Genomic DNA, 24,224 nt, shown 5'->3' on the forward strand with positions numbered 1-24,224 from the left:
ACTTTTGGTAGCTTTCTAGTAAGCATTAATTCTTTATGAAAACTAGAAAAGATGGTCTAAGATGGTTTAGCATGGCTGGGCAGTTGTGGTTATGAGTCCTTCTTGTCACACATTCATCTTTTGTGCAAATATTAATTGAGCTAAAATAAAATACCTTAGATTTCATTTAACTCATCAACTTGGGTAAATCTGCATCAACATTCTAGAAGACCAGAAAGTGTCAGGGCTTTTAAAAAAATTTATAGGTTTTATATCAATAAATATCAAAGAAGTCTTGAGGTGCCAACACTTACAAACATGGGTGATCTGGACAGGAATCTGCAGTGCTGTCATGGGGCTCGGAGAGATGGCTGTATTTTCTTCCAAGTGGGCGACTCTGATCTGAACATGCTGTACACTGGAACTGGAATTACCGTTTGGAACTCCAGATCCTGATTTATTCTCCAGAAACGATGGGTTGTTTTTTTGGTTCTCATGTAACTGTTTAAGACCTTTTATTAGGACTGAAGGGAGATGGGCAGACAAAAAGAACATTGATTCTCCGACACCACCATCTAAGCAGCAAGGGAGGTGGGGAGTAAGGAGGGAAAGTATTTGGAATAAATAATTGTGTAATGGATGTGAAATCTTATAAAAATAACTAAAAAATATTTGAAACCACAACATATCCTGACATTTTTGTAGACATTACCTATCATGAGTTTTTAGGAATTCATAATATTTTTCTTAATAGCTAGGGTTTATAATGCATTAGAGAAAAAGGACACTGTGAGGAACATGAAAATAAAACATTATTCTATTGTCCTAGGGCTTCTTAATAAAATTATTATTATTTAGGAAGAATATTGGTTATGCTAAGTGGCTTATTTTCATTTTTAAATGAATAAGTGTTTGTGTGTAATGCATTTTTTTTCTTTTTACAAGGACTCAGGGGCACTTGACTGTATTAGCTACTGCATGAGTGTAAGGAGTTGGTTTTGAGTCTACTCACAACTCCAGATGATCTTTTCCAAACCATAATATGCAACCACATCCCTCGCATAGGGAGGCTAACTCTAGACTTTGCTTTCCTATACTGTTCATAATAAGCTGCACGCATCCATCCTCTCTTGATGCTGCAAATCTGGCCAGGTTCATGTTACATTAGTATTCATTCATTCTCTTCTGGTTTTGATGAATGTCAAATTTATAAATTCAAAACTGGATGTTTCATTTTTAAAATCACACTTTGATCAAGCCAAAGTTCCAGTGTTTAATTTTCCTTTGGAAAAAAATAGAACTTGGAGCATTATTAGTTTAAAGTATATAGCAGGTAAGCCCAATTTAAGATCTCTTGCTTTACAAATCAATCTGGGAATTTACAGTCTTTACAAAATAAACACAGGATTTCTTTAAATAACAAACCCAAGTAAAACATTTGAAGTTACTGAACTCATAAAAAATTGATTTAAACTTTAAGTTTTCAGAAATACACCTTTGTACAGAATATAAATAGATTATGTAAAATTTATTTCTCCTTCATAGTTTCTGTGATAAAGTGAGACTGTTTATTTTCATCTTAGGTGCTTTGGGAATTATAAATCACATCAATTCTTCTCTAGGGGAGAAAAGACTAACTTTCCCTAAAGAAACAGGGTAACATTTAAGGGAAAATCTACTATGACAATCTCTTTTGCTGGCAAAGAACTCCCAATATCTAAGTCCTGTGGGGTAAATATGGCAAGAGAAGTAAAGGACTTAAAAAGCAAATACATTACCAGGGAATGAAACATCCTTATGGTTTGCGATCTGCCTTTTGATGGTCCACCATTTACTTCGAAGCCATTGTGGTGAACGGACACTGCTCCATCCCTCAGCTAAGAGATCCCAGTTTATGTCATTTTCATCAGCTACACCAAGCTCTGCTATCCTACAGGTTACAAAATAAACATCTGTTAGATGTTATTTCATAACTACAGGTGATGTCACCGGCAATAAAGGGAATGGTAGGTTATGCCACTGAGATGCTACTGTTAAGTTGTAATGGGAGGAGATTCTTGGAGTTAATGCCAACTCATTTTCAGAGCTAAAGAGCTAGAGATATATCACTACCAATAACCTTTTAGCCTTTTGTTAAAATGTACAACTAATGGGTTGAACTGTAAATGGTTAGAACCAGATGAAGCACTGTAAAGAAAAAGAGAGCTGAAGGTTAGAACATGAGAGTAACAGGTTAAGGTGTATAGTCTTTTCTGCAGTGTTCCACTGTGGCCTTTACTAAGTCAGTTATTCTTGGATCGATGCTTTTCCATTTGTAACATGAACAAAAATATTTAGAAATTTTCTGTTTATAAAGATGACTAGTTTAAGAAAATCTTAAAAACAAAACCCAAACCTATGATAAAAAGCAAAAACCATACTCTAGCGGCAATCAAAACCAACAACACAACAGTACAACTACACTTGGAGTTTTAAAAGTCTATTCATTTTCTGACCTTATCTGTCATGACTCTGATTTTCAGTAGGAAGTAGCCACAATGACAACTTCTATTACTTCAGTGTCTTAAATATATCTTCTTGCTGGTATTTTTGCATTAATTGAGTCACTGAGTCTTAATGGTTAAGTCATCTAATTAAAAAATAAGTTTGGATTATCATAAAGCTATTTTTGGATTTGTATTAAATGGAAGCATTTGATTTGGTCAGTTTGAAAGGGTAGAGTTACTGTAAACTGGGTGCCCTTCTTGAGAATCTTAGCAAAGTAGCCAAGGACTGAAGGGCATGGAGACTGAATAGCCCTCTTACCCTAAATATATTCCCCCTAATCCAGGACTGAGGCACATTGGTGGGACAGTGGAAAAAGCTGCACTGCCGCTGCCTGTGCCATACCTGTTCTGTGGATATAGAGAGGACTTCAGTCTCCACGCCTTCAATCTGGTACTTTGCACGAACACTAAATCCACTAAAAAGGAACAAACACAAAACAAAAAAAAGAGCTCAATATGAAATTCTTAGGATCTTAAACAATGACTTTCTATGGGAAGGATGCTTTTCAGACATTAGTCATCTAGGGATACCAAGAGGAAAGTCAATCAAGACATTCACAGCAATTAAGCAACTTTTGTCTTTAAAGATTTAGAATACAAACCTGAGGATGAGATTGATTTCATCTTCCTTGGTCCACTCAGTGCCCCCACTCTGTTTCCAGTTCAGGTAGTTGAGCCACTTAGAACGACATTGCTTTTCTGAGCGGGTACCCACTCGTTCAGCCACAGCTGCCCAAGACACACCCTGTGTGACTATGTCACCTGGCTCAGTGCTTGTCAATTCATGAACAACCTCTGCAAGTCTCTTTTCTTCTTCTTCTGTCCACTTCCCTGAAAAAAGGAAATCATCCAGACTACCACTGCTACCTTCTCCTTTTCCAAATCATATTCAGCCTCCATTTCTAAGGACTGATGGGAAGTGCAGTTTTCTAAAAGTTTATTTCTGAACCAGCCCGTTGCTGGGAAACCACACATACCTGCTAAAGAGAGCTGCATTATACTAGCCCAGTAAGGTACTTAGCACAAAACAAAATACAAAATCCTTATGGAAAGTATTGACTGATTCTTTAAGGAAAGATAACCTCTCTAAAACATAACCACAAAGAATCATGTACTCTCAAACTTCACTAAGGCCTTTATATATATATATATAAACCTAGGTTTATACCATCTCCTTTTCTCAGTATTCCCACTCCAAGTTACTGTAGTGAAAAATCAGTTAAGTCTGAGACTGGTACTCATGCATATTTTAATTCCAGGTCTTTCTGAACCCATAAACCTACAAATACCATCAAATGTTCTTCGTCTTTTTCTGAGGGAGCTTAAGCAGACAAACAATATCCCTCCAAATTATGCTACCAGGAGGTGTTCTGTACTCACAGCATCTTATATTTTACATCTAAAGCTCTCATATCTGCTTCGTTCATTAAGCTGACCATGCCACAGAATGATGGAGTCTAGTAGAATTTATGTTCCTATAATGATGATGGTGGATGGGTTAAGCAGGACATATTCTCAATTCCACTTTAGTGGAGTAGGGGGGTGGGAATAGAAAATGTATTCCCTAGAGGCACAAGCTAAATTTGAGAATTATTTTACTTATTGAAAGACTGAGCACAGATTATGAATGCTTCACAAAGCTAAAAGGGAACTATGTCATGATCTATTCTAACCTCTTCATTCCACAGAGGAAACTGAGGCCCAGAAAGGGCAGTTGTTGGTCACAAAGGTTAGGTTTAAGAGTATCATAGTACATGGGTACATGCTAAGTGTTAAAAAGGCATTTGCAGTCTGGGGACAAAAACACTTTTTTTCTATGGAAAAATATACTGAAAATATATATAATCTTTGGAAACACAGCTTCTTCTTAAGTTAGGATCTGTTTAGAACCAAAGTTTTCATAAACATGAGTTGATAAAGGAAGTTCATTAGTTAGATGGGCCTAAATTAAAATTACTTCCTGAGTGCTTTAGAAATACGTACTTTCCCAAATGATAAAGTTTTGAACTGCTACAAACCTGAAATATGCTAGACCTAAATCCTTGTGAAACCAAGGAGATGGTGTGTCCATATGAACAATGTCACCTTACACAAAAGCACAAAACAAAGTTAAAAGATTAGTTGGGTTTATTAAGCTTGAAGAAAAGACTAGAAAACAAAATAAAAGTCTGAACTAAGGTGAGAAACATGGATTTCTTTCAAGAACAGAAGAGATGGTAGTGTCCCAATGGGCAGGAGGGTTCAAATGTTGATAAGAAAACACCACCAGCAGCACTCACAGTACCTGTGTTGCAAGTATCCTTCATCAGTCGACACCGATCTTTGACAGAAGACGCACTTCTTCCTAGCGCCGCCCCTATTGTTGCCCAGTCATTGCCATGCTTTATCCGGAGCCTAAAACAAGAGTCTGCCAATCAGCATTTGGTTCAACTGTTTTCTCCCTTTTAATTTCATCAATTATTCTTCATTCTTCTTCTTCCCATTTGACTGGTTTGGAAGATGTGGGCAGCAATAGTTTGAGAGCCAAAGTTTGAAAGTGTGGCCTTTTTTGGGGTCCACAGTTGTCTGTGGGTGAAAAAAAAACAGGCAGCAATTGCCTTTTTCCTGGGTCAGAGAAGAAATAAGTAACTTGGATATGTGTTCAAAAAAGACCAAATTTACCCTCAGGTTAATGACACAATCTCCCAGGCAAGCCCCCAATTTTTCCCTTTTGAGCATACTCCCAATAAGCCATATTTCAGATATCTGAAAAAGGTCTCACAGGTCCTTACCATCATAACAAGATCTGATCTTCAATTTTTAAAATGATCCATATAATCCTAAAACTTTATGGCCCTAGCTCAATGAGACAAAACTAGGTCACCTAAGACTCATCAGGGTTTACAAGGAAGCAGAATCAGCCCAGATATTCAGCAAATTATTTACCAAATCGCCATTTAAATCTAAGTCATGGAAACACAATCCTGGCTCTGATCCTGGTATGTAAGTTCCCAAATTTTGTCTTCAGGCTTTTAAGAATAGCCATTTAATCTCTTCTGGGACCTTTACTAGTGGTGAAGAAGAGTCTGGTGACTAAATCAGGAGGAGACTAAATATATGTGCCATGGACATGGCTATTCTGTGCAGGTAAGAATCTGATAAGCTTCTTTTATGATAGAAAGGCAAGCATGCTTAATAGTAGGATTAAATTATACCAGTCTGCCAAAAAATTTCTTGAAATTTTCAAAATAAAATTTTAAAAAAACCACAAGGTATTAAAAATATATATTACAACAATGAAAAAATTTAAAACTTACTCCTTGAGCTTTTCAATTTCTTCAGGTGTGTACCTAGAAATTTAGAGAAATTTTAAAAAAAAGATTAGAACAAGGCATGCTAAAAACATTAATAAAATCACCATTTCATTTTGGGAGCCAAATACTAAGTCATTTAGCATAATATTTTAAAAATAACCAATGTAATTTTAAAGTAAACTAATAAAAATTAGTTAAAAGTAAACATCAAATACTTTTATTTACTAGGAAGGTAAACATCATACAATTTTCTCTAGGAAAAGTCAACATTTAAAACAAAAATGAATTTGCTTCTATGCTGCCTATCTCTTCCTTCATTTCAAAGTTAGGTTTACGCACTCTGAAATCACAGCTATTCCTAAAAACTTATGAATAACATTATAAACTAGAGTTAAAAAGAAAATATCCTACAGTAAAGTCTCTTGAGGCACTGAAAATTTTAAAGCTCTCTGTACTCTTCCTCTACCCATGCATTCTTCCTCCGACTTTAGTAAAAGCTCTGTTTTTTCAAGTACTCAATACTCAAAGAGATTTTCTTCAAAAATGCCCATTTAATAATTTTGAAAGGCTGCTCACTTTGTAACCTGTATGAACGGAAGTCTGATGAATAATTTATTCAGATTTCACTTTGTTCATTGATTCCACTTTTTTCTATTGTCATAAAAACATAATTTAATTCCCTTCAGCTTTCAAATGTGCTCTCATTAGCAGGCTGCAGAATAGTGACAGGAAAAGCAGCAGCAGTAGCTTGGCAATCTCTTAGCCATAATATTAACACCTAAAATTTCCAAGAAGGAATTAAGAATATGCCAATACTACTATATAATCACTGCATGGCAGAATTTTAATGATGCCTTCCCATAAATGCTACACGTAACAAAAATCCATGAATTAGTTCCAGAAATGTAGTTTTCCACTCGTTTTATTAAAAAAAAAAAAGGTAGCTATTTAGCAAATGCTATCCTATAAAAATGAATACGGAAAACATTACCAGTTAATTTAAAGTTCTTTTCACAATTCCTAAATCTGTAAGTGCTATCACTATACTTTCTATAATGTTAATTTACTACAAAGCAGACTTCGACATCTTAAGTAAACTAGGTAGCTTTAGAAGGAGTTTTAGATTCTAAATTCTAAAAGAGGTCTTGTAGTGAGGTTTCACCAGATTCACAACATCAGCCTGAAGGATAAAAATATTAACATAACAGTAATTCATAGTTGTCTTGAGTTACTTGAATTAAGGTTTTGATCATAACTCCATTAAAAAAGAGATAATTCCTTAAACATTCCCCCTAATTACATGAAAACATGCAGTATTATAAGTTTTCATACTTTCCCACATGGTTTCTGTCATCATACATGCGAAGCACTCTTCTATAAACTGCAAACAAAGGCCGGTTCAGACCCCATGCTATAGTCCTGTAGAAATCTTTTCTTTCATCTTTTGACATCTCAAAGATGATTTCTGTGGCATCTTTTATTCCGCGTGCCTAAATGGGTTACATTTCTTTGATTTAGGGATTTCTGATAAAATTCATATGGATATAATGTTTTTAAAAGTTTTATTTTTATTTTAAAAGTTATTAATGGCATTTAAAAAATGTGTTGCTAATTCATTAATAAAAGTCAAATAAATATAAACTTCAAAATGTTGCAGGAGGTAAAGTGATATTTAAAAGTTCTAAAAGTAAGCTCTATCAAATTCAACAAGCTCCAGCTGTCAGGCCCTTTTAAAATTATAAAAAAATTTAAAAAATAACTCTAAAGGAAATAGAAGGAAAAAAAATCATAACTAAAGTAATGCAGGGATGGGTATGGCTCAAGCAGATGGGCTCCTGCCTCCCAAGTGGGAGGTCCCAGGTTCGGTTCCTGATGCTTCCTAAAGAAGAAGAGTAGACACAAGAGAGCCATCTCGGGGGTGGGGGTGGTGTGTGTGTGTGTGTGTGTGTGTGTGTGAGAGTGTGTGTGTGTGTGTGTGTTTGTAAATTTTAAAAATCAAAAGAAAAAAACAAAAACCAAATTAATGGAATCAAGAATCTACCTTTGAAAAGATCCATTAAGGCTAACAAAATTTGAAAAGATAAGCCCCGGTGAACAAACAAACCCCCCAAAGGCAATATTAGAAAGGAAAAATGGGGCATAACTAGAGATGCTGCAGAGATTAAACAGTTAATAAAATATTATGAATAAATTTTTGGCAATAAATTTGAAAACTGAAATAAATTCCTATAAAACGTCAACTTACCAAAACTGACTCAGGAAAAGATAGAAAGACCATTAAGAAAATTAAATCAGTTACTAAGAATTTTCCCACAAAGAAAACATCAGGGAGAGATGATTTACAGGTAAGTCCTATTTAACAGTCAAGAGAGACATAAATCTAATGGTTAACTATTCTAGGGTAAGGAAAAAGCAGTGACCCACGAAACAGTCAAGAGACACATAGTTCTGGATTGTAAATTATTCTAGTGGAAAGAAAAAGCAGGGATACTTCACTACTCATTTTACCAGGCTAGCATAACCTCAGTAGTAAAACCAGACGTGGACAGTTTCAGAAAGGAATTTTTAAACTAAACCCATTCATTAACATAGATGAAAAAAAATCCTAAAAACATTTTAGTGTACTGAACTCAGCAATGTATTAAAAAAATATATATTACAAAAAAGTGGGTTTATTCCAGGGATATCAGTTGATGGTAATTTTTTAAAAATGAGTAATGCAATTAAACCCACATCTAGATTTGTGGAGAAAATTGTAAAATCTTAGATGTGGAAAAAACATTCATAAAATTCAGTATATCATACATTATAAAACTGATTTTGATCAGGTTTTATCTGATAAAAAGAGCATTTAGCAAGGTTGCTGGATATAAAATCAATATAGTCATTTGCATTTCTAGACAAAACCCATAAAATGTCATGTTAAGTTATTTATAATAGCACCAAAATTAAAAAAGCATTAGGAATAAATCCTAGGCAAGTCACACAATTTCTTTATTGAGGAACTAACTAAAATGGAGAACTATATCACATTCTTTTTAATGAGCAGGACAAAATATTGTAAAGATGTTAATTCTTTCCAAATTGACGTACAGAATTAATGTACTCCCAATCAAAATCCCAATGGGTGCTCGCTTCGGCAGCATATATACTAAAATTGGAATGATACAGAGAAGAATAGCATGGCCTCTGCGCAAGGATGACACACAAATTTGTGAAGCGTTCCATATTTTTTGGACAGATGCTAGACATTGTATGTCCTGCCATAGCCCACTGGGTGGACTGGGGGAGAGTGTATACTACAATGTAAACCATGCAGTGCAGCAGTGCTCCAAAATGTATTACCCAAATGCAATGACTACCATGATATTGAAAGAGGTTTTTGATATGGGAGGGGTTGGGGGGTATATATGGGAACCTCTTATATTTTTTGAATGTAACATTAAAAAAAAGAAAGAAAAAAAAATCTTTTGAGAGATTAAAAAAAAAAAATTCCCAATGGGGTTTTTCATCCTCTGCAAGCTAATCCTAACTATATAATGGAAGAGCAAAGGACCAAGAACAGCCAAAATATTCATGGAGATGTTTGTCCCATTAGGCAATGGGATTTCTGAAGACAGTGAATACTGCTAAAGGGATCAAGAAATAGAATCTGTGAACAAATTAGAAATTCAAGAACAAAACTTATTTAGGAGAGAATAGACATTGTAGACTGAGGAAAAGATAGACATTTCATAAATGATGCCAAGGCAATTGTTAATTTTTACCCATATAGGAAAAAAACATAATTGAAACCCTATTTCACACCCTTTAGAAAAAATATTGGTATGAAAGGCAAAGCCTAACATTTTTATAGGACAATATATGAGAATTATCTTCAAGCCCGTGGGGCAGGAGAGGATTTCCTAAACGTGTGCAAAACATGAAAGTAAAAAGATGGTAAATTTTCTATTAAAATTAAGAATTTTTGTTGATAAACCCCTAAGGGCTAAAGGGAAGGAAAGACAAGCTACTAAATTGGGAAAATATATTTGTAACACAAGTGAAAATTCAACCATTAATAAACAACATACATTATAAACGTCTATAAAATTTTTAAGAAACGACAATCCCACAGAGAATCTGGTAAAAGACACAAGACAGGAATTTCAAACAGGAAACATAAATGACTAATAAGCATATTAAAAATATATAATCAGAGAAATATAGATTAAACCATAATGAGATACAATTTCACACTCACTAGATCGGTACAAGTTAACAGCAAAAACAATAAAAAGAGGGAGCTAATCTAGTTCAAATGCCTGAGTGCTTGCTTCCCACATGGGAGGTCCTGGATTCAATTCCTTGCCCCAGTACCACAAAAAACAAAAACAAAAACAAAAACAAAAACAAAACAAAAAAAAACCCCAAATGACCATTGTGGAATGACTTAACTTATGATATACTTGCACAGTGAAGTACAGATAAATCAACAGAGAGGATGGATCTCAAAACCATAAAGTTGAGGAACAAATAAAAAAACAAAAACAAAAACAAAGAACACCCAGGGAAAGAATCTATTCAGATACATTCCAAAAACAGGCAAAATACACTGGTATGTATTTTATAGACTTTAGAATTTTATATACTTCTTCACAAAAAGTTTCATAAGTTTAGAATCTTTTTTAACATTCTTCTTGTTTATGCAGTTCCAAGTCTGTAAATAATTAAACCTTAATTATTTACTAAGCACCTAAATGTAAGACATTTGCAGGATGACCACATAAGATGAAAGATTCTGCCTTTTTTTTGGGGGGGGGGAGAATCATCGCAGTTACTTTTATTTACCCTTTTACTCAAAATATAGAATATATGACATGAATTAAATGAAGTTTACTAAGTTTAAAAATGGCTTTGGGGGGGGTGGGGAGTAGGGTATATGGGAACCTCTTATGTTTTTTAATGTAATGTTTTATGTGATCTATTAACTCTGCAAGAAGATAATTTAAAAAAAAAAAGGTTTAAAATGAGGCGGATGTGGCTCAGGTGTACCATATGGGAGGCCCTGGGTTTGATTCCTGGGTTTCCTGGTGAAGGCAAGCTGGCCTGCGCCGCTGCAGAGAGCTGACAGCAAGTGCAAACAATAGGGGGAGGGGAGAGATAAAAATGAAGTAAAACAAGTAAATCTTTAAAAAATAAAATGGCTTTAAAGCATTTAGAGGACACCACATAATAAAAACCATGGCCAAAAATCAAACCAAAATTAGCACACCTTCTGGACATTTCTCCTAATTACCCCAAATAAAAACTCTTTTCTTTCTTTCCCAACATCTAGTCACCAGGTTTCATTAAAGACTACTTTATCTTCCCTTTCATTGCCAATTCTATTACTACCACTGCAGTTCAAGTCCTTAGCACCTCTCACCTTTTCAATTCAAACTAGTCATCTGAAAAGACTCCTCTCCAAACCTCCTAAACTTTCCTGCTCTAATCATGAAGTTGGAAGGGTCCTTGGAAACCAACTACTCCAATTTCCTAGACAAGAATCCAGTTTCTAAATCCCCAAGTTTGGTGCACTTACCACTTATTACTGCCTTTTCTTAAACCCATAGCATTTTTCCAGTTTTCATTAATGTATATGACAAATGGACAACTTTAAAACATATCTGAATAATGGTTACTATATTTGTTTCTCTTAAAACAATTAGCTTGATGGGAAGAATCTTTATTCATTAACAAAGAATTAAAGCTTTTAATTACTTATAGTTTACAAAGCCTAGTCTGGGAAGGGTACAGCTTAAAATTAAACTTAATAGTCTTTCTTGGTAGCATAATATTTATAGTAGTCAACAACTGGAAACAACCTAAATATCAAACTACAGAGAATGGTTAAATTTTTTTTCTTTATGTACAATTGTTTATACAAATTCAGCAAAGGAAAAACTGCCTTAGGGAAGGTCTATGGAATACCATCTCACAGCAATGATTTTTATGAATGCATAATGTAACAGGAAAAGAGCCATGTAATAATCCTGAAATAAGAACTCAACTCACACTTCAAAGAAGAGCAAAAAGGAAAAGAAAGGCTATGCTGGATTATTTATTCTACTTCTTGACTCACTGTAAAAACTAGATCTATAAACAGTAAAAGATCTCATGCTAGAGTGAAGGCCTTCTGAAGGCAAAGGCTGAAGTGTCAATTTTAAAATTTTGAGAAAAAGCTGACTTTTGTATAGAGAAAACTTGGCAGTGTCTTTACTCAACTATAATTTACATATTTCCGCAACATGCTTGTGTAACTTCTTGACATACAAAGTGGGCTATAAACTTCCAGTTAAACATGCTTTTATGTGGAAGGTCTTAACCCAGATCTGCGCACATTTGTAAATGGGTTCTTTTGTTGATGAAGTTTGGGTTATGTTCTCTCATTTCAGGAAATCATGAAATTTGGCAAGCCCAAAACAATTAAAACACTGGTTATGCATTTAAACCTTGCTTAAAAAACTTAATTTGCAGAAAAATAGATTTGCATAATGTAAGATGTAATAAATGAAACAAAATGTGTGTCATCATGGCAGCAGAAAATGGCATAAGATTCACTCTAAAAGATACTGAAACCCTTGGAGTTGTAAGGAATGAGGTGTCCAAACACAACTCTGATGGTCTACATTTCAAACATGCACTATTTGAGTCTAACTCCACTAAAGGAATGATCAGCAAGTCTCTGAAAAGATTTCCTTAAGAAGCGGACAGATCCATCCTAGTATTCTCACTTTATTAAACTGTGAAGTTTTAAAAAAAATTTTCAATTGCTTCTCATTTCCCATAGGATAAATTCTAATTCTTTGGCCTGAACTTTGAAACCCAGTCTTCAGAAGTTAGTCTCTCCAAATTTATCTTGGTTTAAGTTAAAGGGGGTTACTTTAATGAATCCTGGGGTTGATCTCTGCATCCTTGCCTCTCTGCCTTTACTTATGTTTTTGAAAAACATATGCTCTTCCCTCTATTACTCTACCGAAATTCTATCCCTTCTTTAAGACTCAGCTCAAATCCTTGCTTTTCTACAAATTTTTCCATAATTGTTCTAATTCTTCCTTCTCTGATGTCAAGCAGAACTCAGTCTGCATCACTCATATGGTACAAAGTCTTGTGTGATTCTTTAACTGTTTTCAGCCTTCCCAGATGCAATGCTGGCTTTTCAAAAGCAAATACTGTGTTAAGGCAACTTAATATCTTCAGTGACTCAAAAATATTGGGTTCAACAGACATTTAATAAAGAGGACTAAGCTAACAGTAAATAACTCTGAATGTGAAAATGAACTAAAATAGTCAATTTTTATTTTAAAGGAAAGTACTAGTATGACCTCATTAATTCATTCAAGGAAGAAGATGTATACCTTTGATTTGAGATAATATAAATTTAAACTCTAATTTAGAGGCTGCTTGAAACAACATGTCTTTTAGATTCTGAAAGGCTATTAAGGTTTTGTCTAAATTTCGGGGAGGTAACTGAAGCAAAAAAGTTATTTCAGATAGAAAATTCAAAATTTGTTTTACAATATTATTAAATCAGTCATACACTTTAGAATTATTAAGCTACAATATATTAGCCCATCTATCATTAAAAAAATTAACAAAAAGCTCCTAAATGTAAGTATATACAATGTACTGCTTCAATATTTTTACAATTGGTAGTGAAGACTAGCAAAACACAAAAATATGCCATAAGATACCTTGAGATAGCGTTCAATATTGTTCATCAAAATATCAATTTCTTCCTTTGACCACATCCCCTGCTTCCATTTATGTCCTTTGAAAGAAAACAATTAGTATTTCTTAAGAGGAATACAATACTAAAAATTTGTTTTGTGATTAAATAAATTATCTTTGGGAATAAATTTTAGCTAATTTAATTTCTCAGTAAACTAAAACAAGAAAAAACACTCCCAGGTAAAACTGCTTTTTACCTCTGATTTTTAAGAATAATTTGGACTTACTAAATTAATAGTAACTAAAAGATTAAAATAATATTACTTTCTCTCAGTTACTTCTCTTATCCTTTCAACTATAGAATTGCTAAAGAGAGACTTATAATTAGAAAAGCCAAATCACACTTTATAAAAAATTTCACCCATGAAAAACTATTATAGGCAAAAGAACACGTACAAGTTTCTAGGGTAACATAAACAATATACTAGATACTAAAAGAATATCTTAAGAATATTCTACTGAACAGTAGTTGAAAAAAGTCAATTAACTTACTTCTGATTGTTTTCTTTGAGTGGCATGTATGCAACTCACACTTTTTTACAGCAGCTTCCACAGCAATTTTTATGAGCAGAGTAGCACTATAAACACTATGTTACTTTAAACCTCTAAGCCACTTAATCAGATCTAAGTTAACAGCCTCTTGAAGAGGTTTCAGTCACTTCACTTCCTGCTCCTATAAGCAGCCAACTACATTGTCCTTAAATTTTCTCCACTGGACACTAAAGTTCACAGCATATCTTACCTTTATTAGTCAGAGAATCTTTATCTTCTTTAGTTGTAAACCATGCTTGGCTAACTGCTGAAACTTCTTCATTACCCAAAGGAGATATTTCATCTAGTTGCTCATTTTGTAAAATCTTGAAAAGGTAAAAAGAAAAAAAGTACCAGCTTGATTTAATACATAACCTAATTTACCTTTGCTGTAATGTTAAGCATTAAAAACTCTAATGCAGTAATATGGAATTCATTTGCTTTATATATAGTCAAGTATATTCAATTTACAGAGAAACATTTTCTTGCTTTTTTATACGGCAGTATGAAAACAGAATTTTCAGCATTAACAAAATATGACCTCCATTTAAGCAAGCAACTTTGTCCTCATGCCTTCAATTTTTACAAAATATTGGCTAAAAGATTCCACTAAATATTTAAATCAATATAGGATATCCAAAACCATTTGTGTATTATTTAGATACATAAAATGAACTCATACAATTGTAATCAGTTCCAGGTAGGAAAATGGTTCAGTACTGTGATTAAGGTAGTTTCCTGAATACAGAATCATCTATAATGTAATTCCTTGTTAAACAAAAAGGATTAACAGGGTAAACCAAACGACGATATTGCAAAATCGTGGTTTGCTTATTGTTTACTGGATAACTTTGTTTTAGCACCCCTTTAAAGCTGCTTCCTGTACCTTCTTCAGAAAGAACTATGTTATATGTTACTTATCATTACTACTACCATTATTATTAGTGGAGCTAAAGCAGTCTTTATTGAGAAATGAATAGTTAAATAACAGCTTTATTGAGATATAATTCACATAACATAAAATTCATTCTTTTAAAGTTTGCAAGTCAGTGGCTTTTAGTATACTCACATTTGTGCAATCATCACAGGTACTTAAAAAGAGTTTCAATTACAGAAACACTTCACCTAACAAATTTTGCAGGAACAAGCAGCTTTTAACAGTTTTGGCCCAAAGACAGCAACTGGGGTAAATGAGGAAGATCCAGCAACAGTGCTACCATCTTAGGTATGAGCTTATCATAAGATAGGGAAACCCATGCCTAGTGACCACTCAACTCAGTTTGGTCTCTGGAATTAGACAACTCTTAAGCTATGTCATGGGCTGGAGGGTCCTAAGAAAGACTGCACTATCTCTTGAATAGGCAGAAGTTCAAAGTCCAACTTCAAGAGGAATCCAAACCCACCTCATCTGGTAAAAGTCAAGCTATCTAGTGAATAGCCAAAGGACAGTGAGGAGAAATGCCTTATCTCTACTGTCATCTACTTTATTTGTATATCTGGTGGCAATAAATATATTGCTGATATCCCAAAGTTACTTTTAGAAATCCATGCGCGAAAAGCTAGAAATTGCTTTAACACTAAATCAATGGAAAGGTTTAAACCTAAATTCTATGATCCAAACTTTTATTTCTTTTAAAGATCAGGATGCCTATATAAATCTGAGAATTGAGACAGACTAGATGATGTCTGAAGACCCCACTGTATTCTAAAGATCACAATTCTGTAAGATTTGAATTCCTAAGAGAGCCACTTGAAAACCACTGAAGCTTTGTGCTCTAAATCAATAAAGGGTGATAGCAGGGAGCTAGGGAAAGTTCTTGATACATGTAATACCAACTTTTAGGAACTGTGATGTAAAAAAAAAAGCTCTTCTTAGATGACCTGCTCTTAAATCAGTCACTTGGTTAAGAGAACCACATCACCATTTCCCAAACCGAGGCTAAATATGAAGCAAAGCCCACTCCATGAAGCTTAGGAAAAAATATGTCATGTTGATTAATTGCTATTATTTGGGCAAACACTTAATGCCTTATGCTTAAATTTTCCTAATGAAAAATTACAATTATTACTTAAATCATATAATGTTAAACATGTAAACAACCATCAAATGAAGCAAATAATTATTAAATGGCAGCCATTCAATACTGTTAATAAGAAATGAGTTTATGTATAGTAGAAGACTTTACGTACTTAAAGGGCACTTACCTATTCTTAATATGTAGATATTAATAAGTTTTACAGTAGTTTACTGCCATTTTTCACTCCTTTATGAATACAGCTTTAAAAATTATAATGCCTTAATTAGGATGCTTTTGCTTTTTAAAAGAAAACTTTGAGAGTTGGCTGCAGGGTTTTATGTTTGTAATAATACATAGGCTTGGAAATCTAAAAACAAATATTCATCCACAACATCCTGTGTATATTGGGAAGTTCTTTTAGGTTCTAATTATTTTTCAAGCTAGAACGCACCACTGGAAAGAGACATGGTACATTAACCACAAAATTTAGTCAAATAGCTGTAGCTGGTTTGACATCCAAGGATACCGCAAGCAGCAGACTCTGTGAATCTTAAAGTGTATTGATTTTCATTCATAACCTAACGATCTTCTTAAAAAACAAATATTAGAAATTATTATTAAATATTTTTGTTCACTAAAATGGTAATAACAAACTAACAAGCTAAGTAAAAAATAATAATATATTAACTCTTTGGCAATAACCAAAAGAGCACAATCTTATAATTTGTCTTATAATGACTAAATCACCACTGCTCAATTTTAAATTAGGTTGTAAACTACATCACACACACACATATAGTTATTTTTGCTGTGCTGAACAACGATAAGCAGAAGTGAGACTACCTCATCTCTAAATCTGGAATGAAGTGGACAAGCCCCATTTTAAAGGAAGGATACATTCTACTGCTTCAGGGGGGCTTCGGAGAAAGAACTCCCCCTGAAACCTGAAAGGGAAGATTATAAAGCACTTCAGTCTGGCTCAAAGATATGTGAACTATATAAAGAAATGCACTCCTGCGGAAATCCTGTAATTCTGGAACCACTTTGCTGCTCCTTATTGTAAAAAGTCAAAGTTGTCACTATTATACTTTTTTTCCCCCAGGTACCAGGGCCTGGGATTGAACGTGGGACCTTGTATATGGGAAAAGCAGTGCTCAACCACTGATCCACATCCAGCTTCCCTGAGTTGGTTTTCCCATTTGATTTGTTTTTAAGAGGCACCCAGAATGTAACCCAGAACCTTCCATGTGGGAAGCAGGCACTCAACTGCTTGAGTCACATCTGCTCCCACCATTACACTAACTGAAGGAAAAAAGTATGTATACTTCACAAAAGAAAAAGAATGGTACAATGTCTTTACTGTCTGCTAAAAAATATTTTATTGAAGTAAAAGGACCAGTTACTAATAAAGAAAGGCACAATCAGTAAAAGATAAACAACAAACAGATAAGTAATGCACACAAGTCATTTCTAGTTTCAAATTTGAAACATTCTACAGGGAATAAATTTTTAAAACATCTTATCTTTGCTTACAATCTTGAGATTCTTATGTATGTGGAAACTAGCAACCTGAGTCAATCCTACCTCAACTAGCAACCTGAGTCAATCCTACCTCAATCTTCTGGTTGCTATTTTGTCAGACAAAATGTGTTCTTGTTATTATCACCTAAGCTATGTTAATGATAATCCTCCTGAGCCTGGTTAAAAAAAATTACTATACCTGGATCTGCGTCACAGTTCCCTCGGTAATCTCATCATCTGCCACCTCTGTGGTTGCGGTCATGGTCACCTCAAAGCTCTGGTCATTTTCTGAAACTTCCAAGAAAACAAACAGGTTATCTCCTAAATAATAATGGCAGGTTCTAATTATTTATCTAAAAATACCCATTGAAAAACATGTGTTCATCTAATTTCCTAACACATTCTTTGCCAATACATCCCCATATAAATATATATGTATACATTTATTTACCTACTATGTACTAGGCATTGTTCTGGGTGCTGGCTGGGAAATACCAGTGAACAAAAGAAAAAAAAAATCCTGCCTTCATGGAGCTTATATTCTAAAGGGGAACACACAATGAGCAAGATATCATGTTAGATGTGATAAGCACTAAGGAGAAAAAAATAAAGCAGGAAAGGAATGTGTAATGGGGAGGATGTCTGAAGGTGTAGAGAGAAGGCCGAGAAAGTAGCCATGACTTGGAACAACATCAAGAATAGAGCTAGCCATGCAGGATCTTGGGGTGAATCATTTTAGGAAGAAAGAAGTCCAAGTACAAAGGCTCTGAGATACAGGCATGTTTTGAATGTTCATGGCAATAGCCAAGGAGGCCAGTGTGGCTACAGCAGACTGAACAAGAACAGTGTGGGGCCTGCAGCCCATTGTAAAGACTTTGGCTTTTGACTGAGACAGGAAACCACAGGAAGGTATTGAGTGGAAGAGAATTATCTTCTAACCTGACCTGCCATTAGCAAGATAGGAAAGAAGCCAATTTAAGAACTTAGAAAGTTTAAGGGGTTCAGTTTTAAACACCTTACTTTGAGATACATACTAGAGATATCTGGAGTTTAATAGAAGTATGGGCTGGAATTAATCTGGAAGTCATCACCATAGGAATAGTTTTTAAAACTATGAATTGAGATCACCTAGGGAATGAATTAAAAACAGAAAACAAACAAACAGCAGTCTAAAGACTGGATCCTTGGATACCAGACAAACCAGTAAGAGAAAGAAAATGGGCAGGAAGGTAGGAAGAAAATCAGAGGAATGTGTTTCTTGGAAAGCAAATGAAAAAATATTTCAAGGAGAATGGTGTGATAAATATTGTCAAAAGGTGCTGATTAATCAAGGAAGAGAAAGACTTTAAAAAAAAAAAAGATCATTGGATTTAGCAATATGAAAGTTTCCTAAGATCTGGAAATAAGAGTTTTAATGAAACGATGGATTCAAAGCTTGATTAGAATGGATTTAATAAAGAATGGTAGGGAAGTGGACTTGGACCAATGGATAGGGCGTCCACCTACTACACGGGAGGTCCACAGTTCAAACCCCAGGTCTCCTTGACCCTTGTGGAGCTGGCCCATGCGCAGTGCTGATGCGCGCAAGGAGTGTTGTGACATGCAGGGGTGTCCCCTGCGTAGGGGAGCCCCACATGCAAGGAGTGTGCCCCATAAGGAGAGCCGCCCAGTATGAAATAAAGTGCAGCCTGCCCAAGAACAGCGTCACACACACGGAGAGCTGACACAAGATGACACAACAAAAAGAAACACAGTTTCCCGGTGTCGCTGGTAAGGATAGAAGCGGTCACAGAAGAACTCACAGCGAATGGACACAGAAAGCAGACAACTGAGAGGGGGAGAAGGGAGAGAAATAAAAAATAAATCTTTAAAAAAAAAGAAAGAAAGAATGGTAGAAGAAATGGAGGCAAGTATAGGCACTTCTTTCAAAGTATTCTGCACTAAAAGGAAAGTAAGCCTTAAGTGAGTTCAAGGGACATTTTATTTTAAAAGAAGAAATAACAGTATGTTTAGAAGGCTGATGGGAATGACCTATTAATAATAGGGAATAATGGGGAATAATTCAGAAGGGACAGGAAAGAATTGCTGGAGTAGTATCCTTGAGTAGGCAAACGGGGTGGGATCTAATGAATTAGAAGGACTAGCTTCAGCTAAGATTATAGATAGAATATATGGTTACAGATGCAGGTAGTAGGTATTTGTGGTGGTGGGAACTTGAAGAAATTATTTTCTGGTTACTTCAATTTTCTCAGTGAAGTAGGTAGTGAAGTTATCAATTGATAGGAAGCAATGTGGAAGATGTGTTGGAGGTTTCAGCAGCTTATGAAACAAGTCATCTCGGAAAGGGAGAAACAGTTGAGAAATATGGTGTGACTAGTGGGCAAATGGTACAAGCCCACTTCAGGTTAATGATCATGAATTTAAAAGTGGTAGCAGTCAGTTTGCTTGTGCTGTTTTTCCCTAATCCCTCTCAGTTACCTGCACTAGTATAAACATAAATAGGCAAAGACAGATTTAACCAGGGCTTTGGTTTCACCAAAGAATAATGAAATAAGACAAGGAAAAAGGATTTGAAGGTAAATGCAAGATAGTGATGATAATGATTAACCACAAAATTAAAACTGCTTAAGGAGGAAAGAAAGGATGGAAGGGGAAATTAATTATAAGTCCCAGTAGAGCAAAGGACTACAGGAGTTAAGAGTACTGGAGGAAGAGAGCTAGAAAGATGCAAGCAGAGGTAGGAAAACATCAAGTCTGAAATAGACCACAAATGGACTCTAGTAATGGTAAGAATGATCATAGAAGTCATAAATGAGGTAGTGTAGAGAATAAAGGCAGTAAAAAAAAAAAAAAAAGGGGAAATTAATACCATAATCATCAATATATAACCATGAATAGGGGATAAGATAAAAGTGGTGATAGATGACTGTAAAAAGAAGGGGTCAGTAAAGTGGACTTTTAAGGCCCAGAGATAATTAGGTCAGGTTTTATAAGTATGTAAAGAAAACCTGAATACTGAAATTAAATTTAAATTTCATGTAACTATTCATATAATAATACTCATCTCCATGAAGTCCAGCAAATAAGGAACCTGACCTTTGGATTAGAGTAAGGAAATCAGTTCCAGATGACTGTGACATATATATAGGCTTTTACATGACTTTTTTTCTTAATTACTGTAGAAACTTACCCAAGTTCATTTTATCAACATAACTTTTTATAAATTCAGGGAACATGAAAATACTTCAAAATCCACCTTTTATAAATTTAGCATTACTTTCTAAACATCAGGCTCCAGAATTTCTTCCATATGTGACTATGATATGATCCAACATGAAGCAGCTCATGTGCTGTCTGCATCCATATTATCTTATCCAGTAAAGTGAATGACGGTATGAGTCAGTCTCCATATATTCACCATAATTAGAACAAAATATCAAGTGTAGTTTGAACCGATGATCATGAGTAAGGCACTCTACTTTAACCCAATGAATTAACTAGTCATAATTTACAGCCAAACAATCACTCAAAAACTCTAACTCAGAAAATGCTATATAGGGTTTCATCTGTACAGATAGGCCAATCAAGTTCTAAAATTGCATCACTACAAAATGACAGTCAAATTAGGGAAGAGTTTTTAAAACAAACATGCATCATATTTAGGAGGAAAGATCTTTTTATTAGAAATATACAATGTTTGTTTATGTCATTAACTAGAAACAATATTAATACTAAAACTGCCTTTCAATAAAGTCTCAAAGTTAACTGATTCAAAGCAGCTTATTTTCTGTTCAATAAGCAATTAAAGCGAAATAGACTGCCTGGATATGATCTAAGATAAGCTATTATACCTTTCTGTGTCTCAGTTTTCTCATTTATAAAATTGAGATGATAATAACCCCGTAGAACACTGTTTTCTCAACAAGGGTAAACGTTGGTTCTTGGTGGGGGAAGGTGAAAAAAAATTACTCTCTTTACAATAATTCCAAATCAAGAATATACTTATTGAAATAAATAAAAATAAATAAATCTTAAAAAAAATACTTATTATACATAAAACACTGCCCTTTAGGGTTGTTGTTAAGATAAATTAGGCAACATACGTAAAAGCACTCAGTAATGCCTGAAACATAATAAGCACTTGATAAGAAATAAAATGCTAACTGAATCTCTTACAAGCAAAAATTTGATTTCCAAAGGAAACTCCATATTTTTAATACACAGCGACTTACGTGGAAGTGCAACAACTGATATGCAAGGAGTAGAATCATCAATACTCTGATCATCCTCAGAGGACAAACAAAGCCTTTTAGGTGGAGGTTCAGTACTATCTTCTGAGTCTATTTCATCAGCTTCTGGGGTGGGGAGACACCAAACAAAAATCTCAAAAACTTTAAACCAATGAGGTAAAAAACAAAGTCTACAACTAGAAATGACTCAGAAACAATACTCTTACCCATTTGCACAGTTAACTAAACCCAGTTGTGCAAGCAGGACTCAAGGGACATAGCCTTCTCTATATACTGTGTGGTTCCTCAGCTCCTATTCTTATGACAAGGGACTATAAACAAAGGTGTCACCTTTTAAAGCATTATACTTTTGCATTGTCAACTATCTGGCTTTTCAGGTAAAGATTAGGGCTGGTTATTTTAATATATGGTTTGTTAATTCATTCACAAATATTTACTGAAAGCAATACTATGTGCTGAGTGCCAAAAAGAGAACAATAGAAGACACCATGGGACATTTTAGAAGACTCTTCTTGAGCCACCAAATACCAGGACCAATTCCATCAGCAGCCTGAAAGATGATCAGAGGTAGGAAACTGGTTAAAAGGCTGTTAGAGCTACCCAGTAAGAAATGAGGCTCCTAGCTAAGAAAGGAGAACTTGGGTCTAAGAAAAGGAATGGATTCAAGAAACATAATACCATCAACAAGACTTTATGATGGAATAGATCTGGGAGATAAGAAAGAGTATATTCTTAACCACGTTTGTGATCTGGGATATTGAGTAATGAAATTGAGAATGGAAAGAATAAAAGAACGAGGTATGGAAAGAATTTGAAGGGAGAATTCAGTTTTGGACATGTTAAATTTAAGGTACCTAGGAGAAGCTCAGAGAAACAGAAAAATGACAGAAGTCATCTTAAGTCAGAAAGACATAACCTGGGGATTATGTGTAGTACGAAAAGAGAAGACAAAACCTAGGTTGAGCAAAGATGAAGTTAAACGCAAAAATAAATACAATCTTAATTCATTACAGACGATCATATTAAATTGTATTTAAATAGTCATGGAAAATTCTCTAACATAGGTTCTAACAACAAAAAATAGTTTGTTGGGGAGTGGGTGTAGCTCAGTGGTTTCAGCCCGTTTCTCATGTATGAGGACCTGGGTTCAGTCCCTGGTACTTCCTAAAAATAAATAAATAAAAATATAATTACTGGGAAGTGGATGTGGCTTCACCAGTTGGGTGCAGACCTACCACATGGGAGGTCCTGGGTTTGGGTCCCAGTGCCTCCTAAAATAGAGGAACAGATGCCACACCTACCACAATGAACTAGATGCCACACTGAGCTAGACACCTAAACAAGCAGATGCCATAAGCCGGCAGACGCCACAGCCACAGGGAGTGGATGTGACTCAGGCTGTTGGGCACTAGCCTTCCATGTGGGAGGTCCCAGGTTCAGTTCTCAGTGCCTCCTGGAGAAGGCAAGCAAACAATGAGCAGACAGATGAGAGAACCATCTTGGGGAAGGGGTTTATAAAAAAATAAAGTAAAAATAAATAGAAGGCCCTTTGGAAATGAATAAAACTAATTACTGTGTTAGGAAAAAACAATGAGAATGAAAAAGAAAAAAATAAATAAAAGTTTATCTTCAAATTGGCAGGCCAGGACTACTTCTAGGTTTTCTAATGTACTCTGGCACCAAAAGGTATAAAAGAGTAAATGTATTAGTTATTTCATCACCATCTTTGAGGATCAGATTTTACTTATAAAATAGCTATGAGATTGATGAAAGTTAAAATGTATGGTAAATTAAACAATATAAAGAAATACATAATTAAGAATAATTCACAATCCAAAGAGACAACCTATTCTACTGTACTAGTCTACACTGTCTATTTGGGTAATAGAGGTCAAAGGTGACATGGAATTCACAAATCCAAAAATATTCAGTTATATGCCAGCAAGTTCCCCTACCATTCTGAGGACAATGAAGAATGAGGTTCCCTTCTGTGTCCTGAGTCAAAGTCACAGAGTTCACAGTTTCTACTGTTAGTGTGTCAGAATCCTCTTCAACTGTGCTCATACTCAAATCTGTACAAGAATAGGTTCCAGATTAGCATTTATAAAATGATCTCTCAGTGTGAACAAAAAGCAGTTTCCTGCTCCCTCCCTCAAAACAAATTTATTTGGATATCTGCCTACAGTTTTCTTCATGAGAAATTACAACAGTTTAGATTTCACAAGTTTATGCCATCATGTAGAATTAGATGTAATAATTTGCAACAATCTGACTTCTACGAATAATTTAGAACCCATAGCATTTACTTTTTCAAAAAAGGTGCTTTTATTTTAT

General features: G+C 34.7%; 1 protein-coding gene and 1 non-coding gene across 13 annotated transcripts in view; one reads left to right on the plus strand and one right to left on the minus strand.

The window, feature by feature from the left end:
• Positions 1-24,224, minus strand: part of DMTF1 (cyclin D binding myb like transcription factor 1) — a 42,756-nt gene that overhangs the window by 8,170 nt on the left and 10,362 nt on the right. For 4 of the 12 annotated variants that reach the window (XM_058297082.1, XM_058297081.2, XM_058297084.1 and 1 more), the window contains 11 exons: positions 23,846-23,962; positions 21,873-21,995; positions 17,840-17,934; positions 14,313-14,427; positions 13,534-13,610; positions 7,151-7,308; positions 5,822-5,854; positions 4,810-4,919; positions 3,128-3,356; positions 1,758-1,909; positions 294-503 (listed from right to left, as the gene is read on the minus strand). In XM_058297082.1, the coding sequence (XP_058153065.1) occupies positions 294-503; positions 1,758-1,909; positions 3,128-3,356; positions 4,810-4,919; positions 5,822-5,854; positions 7,151-7,308; positions 13,534-13,610; positions 14,313-14,427; positions 17,840-17,934; positions 21,873-21,995; positions 23,846-23,954 (1,411 nt within the window). In that variant the 5' untranslated portion in view covers positions 23,955-23,962. Of the gene's footprint in view, positions 1-293; positions 555-1,757; positions 1,910-3,127; positions 3,357-4,809; positions 4,920-5,821; positions 5,855-7,150; positions 7,309-13,533; positions 13,611-14,312; positions 14,428-17,839; positions 17,935-21,872; positions 21,996-23,845; positions 23,963-24,224 lie in introns of all 12 variants that reach the window. The other 8 variants (XM_004478098.4, XM_023584541.3, XM_004478100.5 and 5 more) reach the window with 2 other exon arrangements.
• LOC111760439 (U6 spliceosomal RNA) lies at positions 8,946-9,052 on the plus strand. The gene has a single exon (XR_002794125.1). It is a non-coding gene; the product is annotated as a U6 spliceosomal RNA (small nuclear RNA).

The sequence above is a fragment of the Dasypus novemcinctus genome, chromosome 5, assembly GCF_030445035.2.
Source record: "Dasypus novemcinctus isolate mDasNov1 chromosome 5, mDasNov1.1.hap2, whole genome shotgun sequence".
Taxonomy (NCBI): domain Eukaryota; kingdom Metazoa; phylum Chordata; class Mammalia; order Cingulata; family Dasypodidae; genus Dasypus; species Dasypus novemcinctus.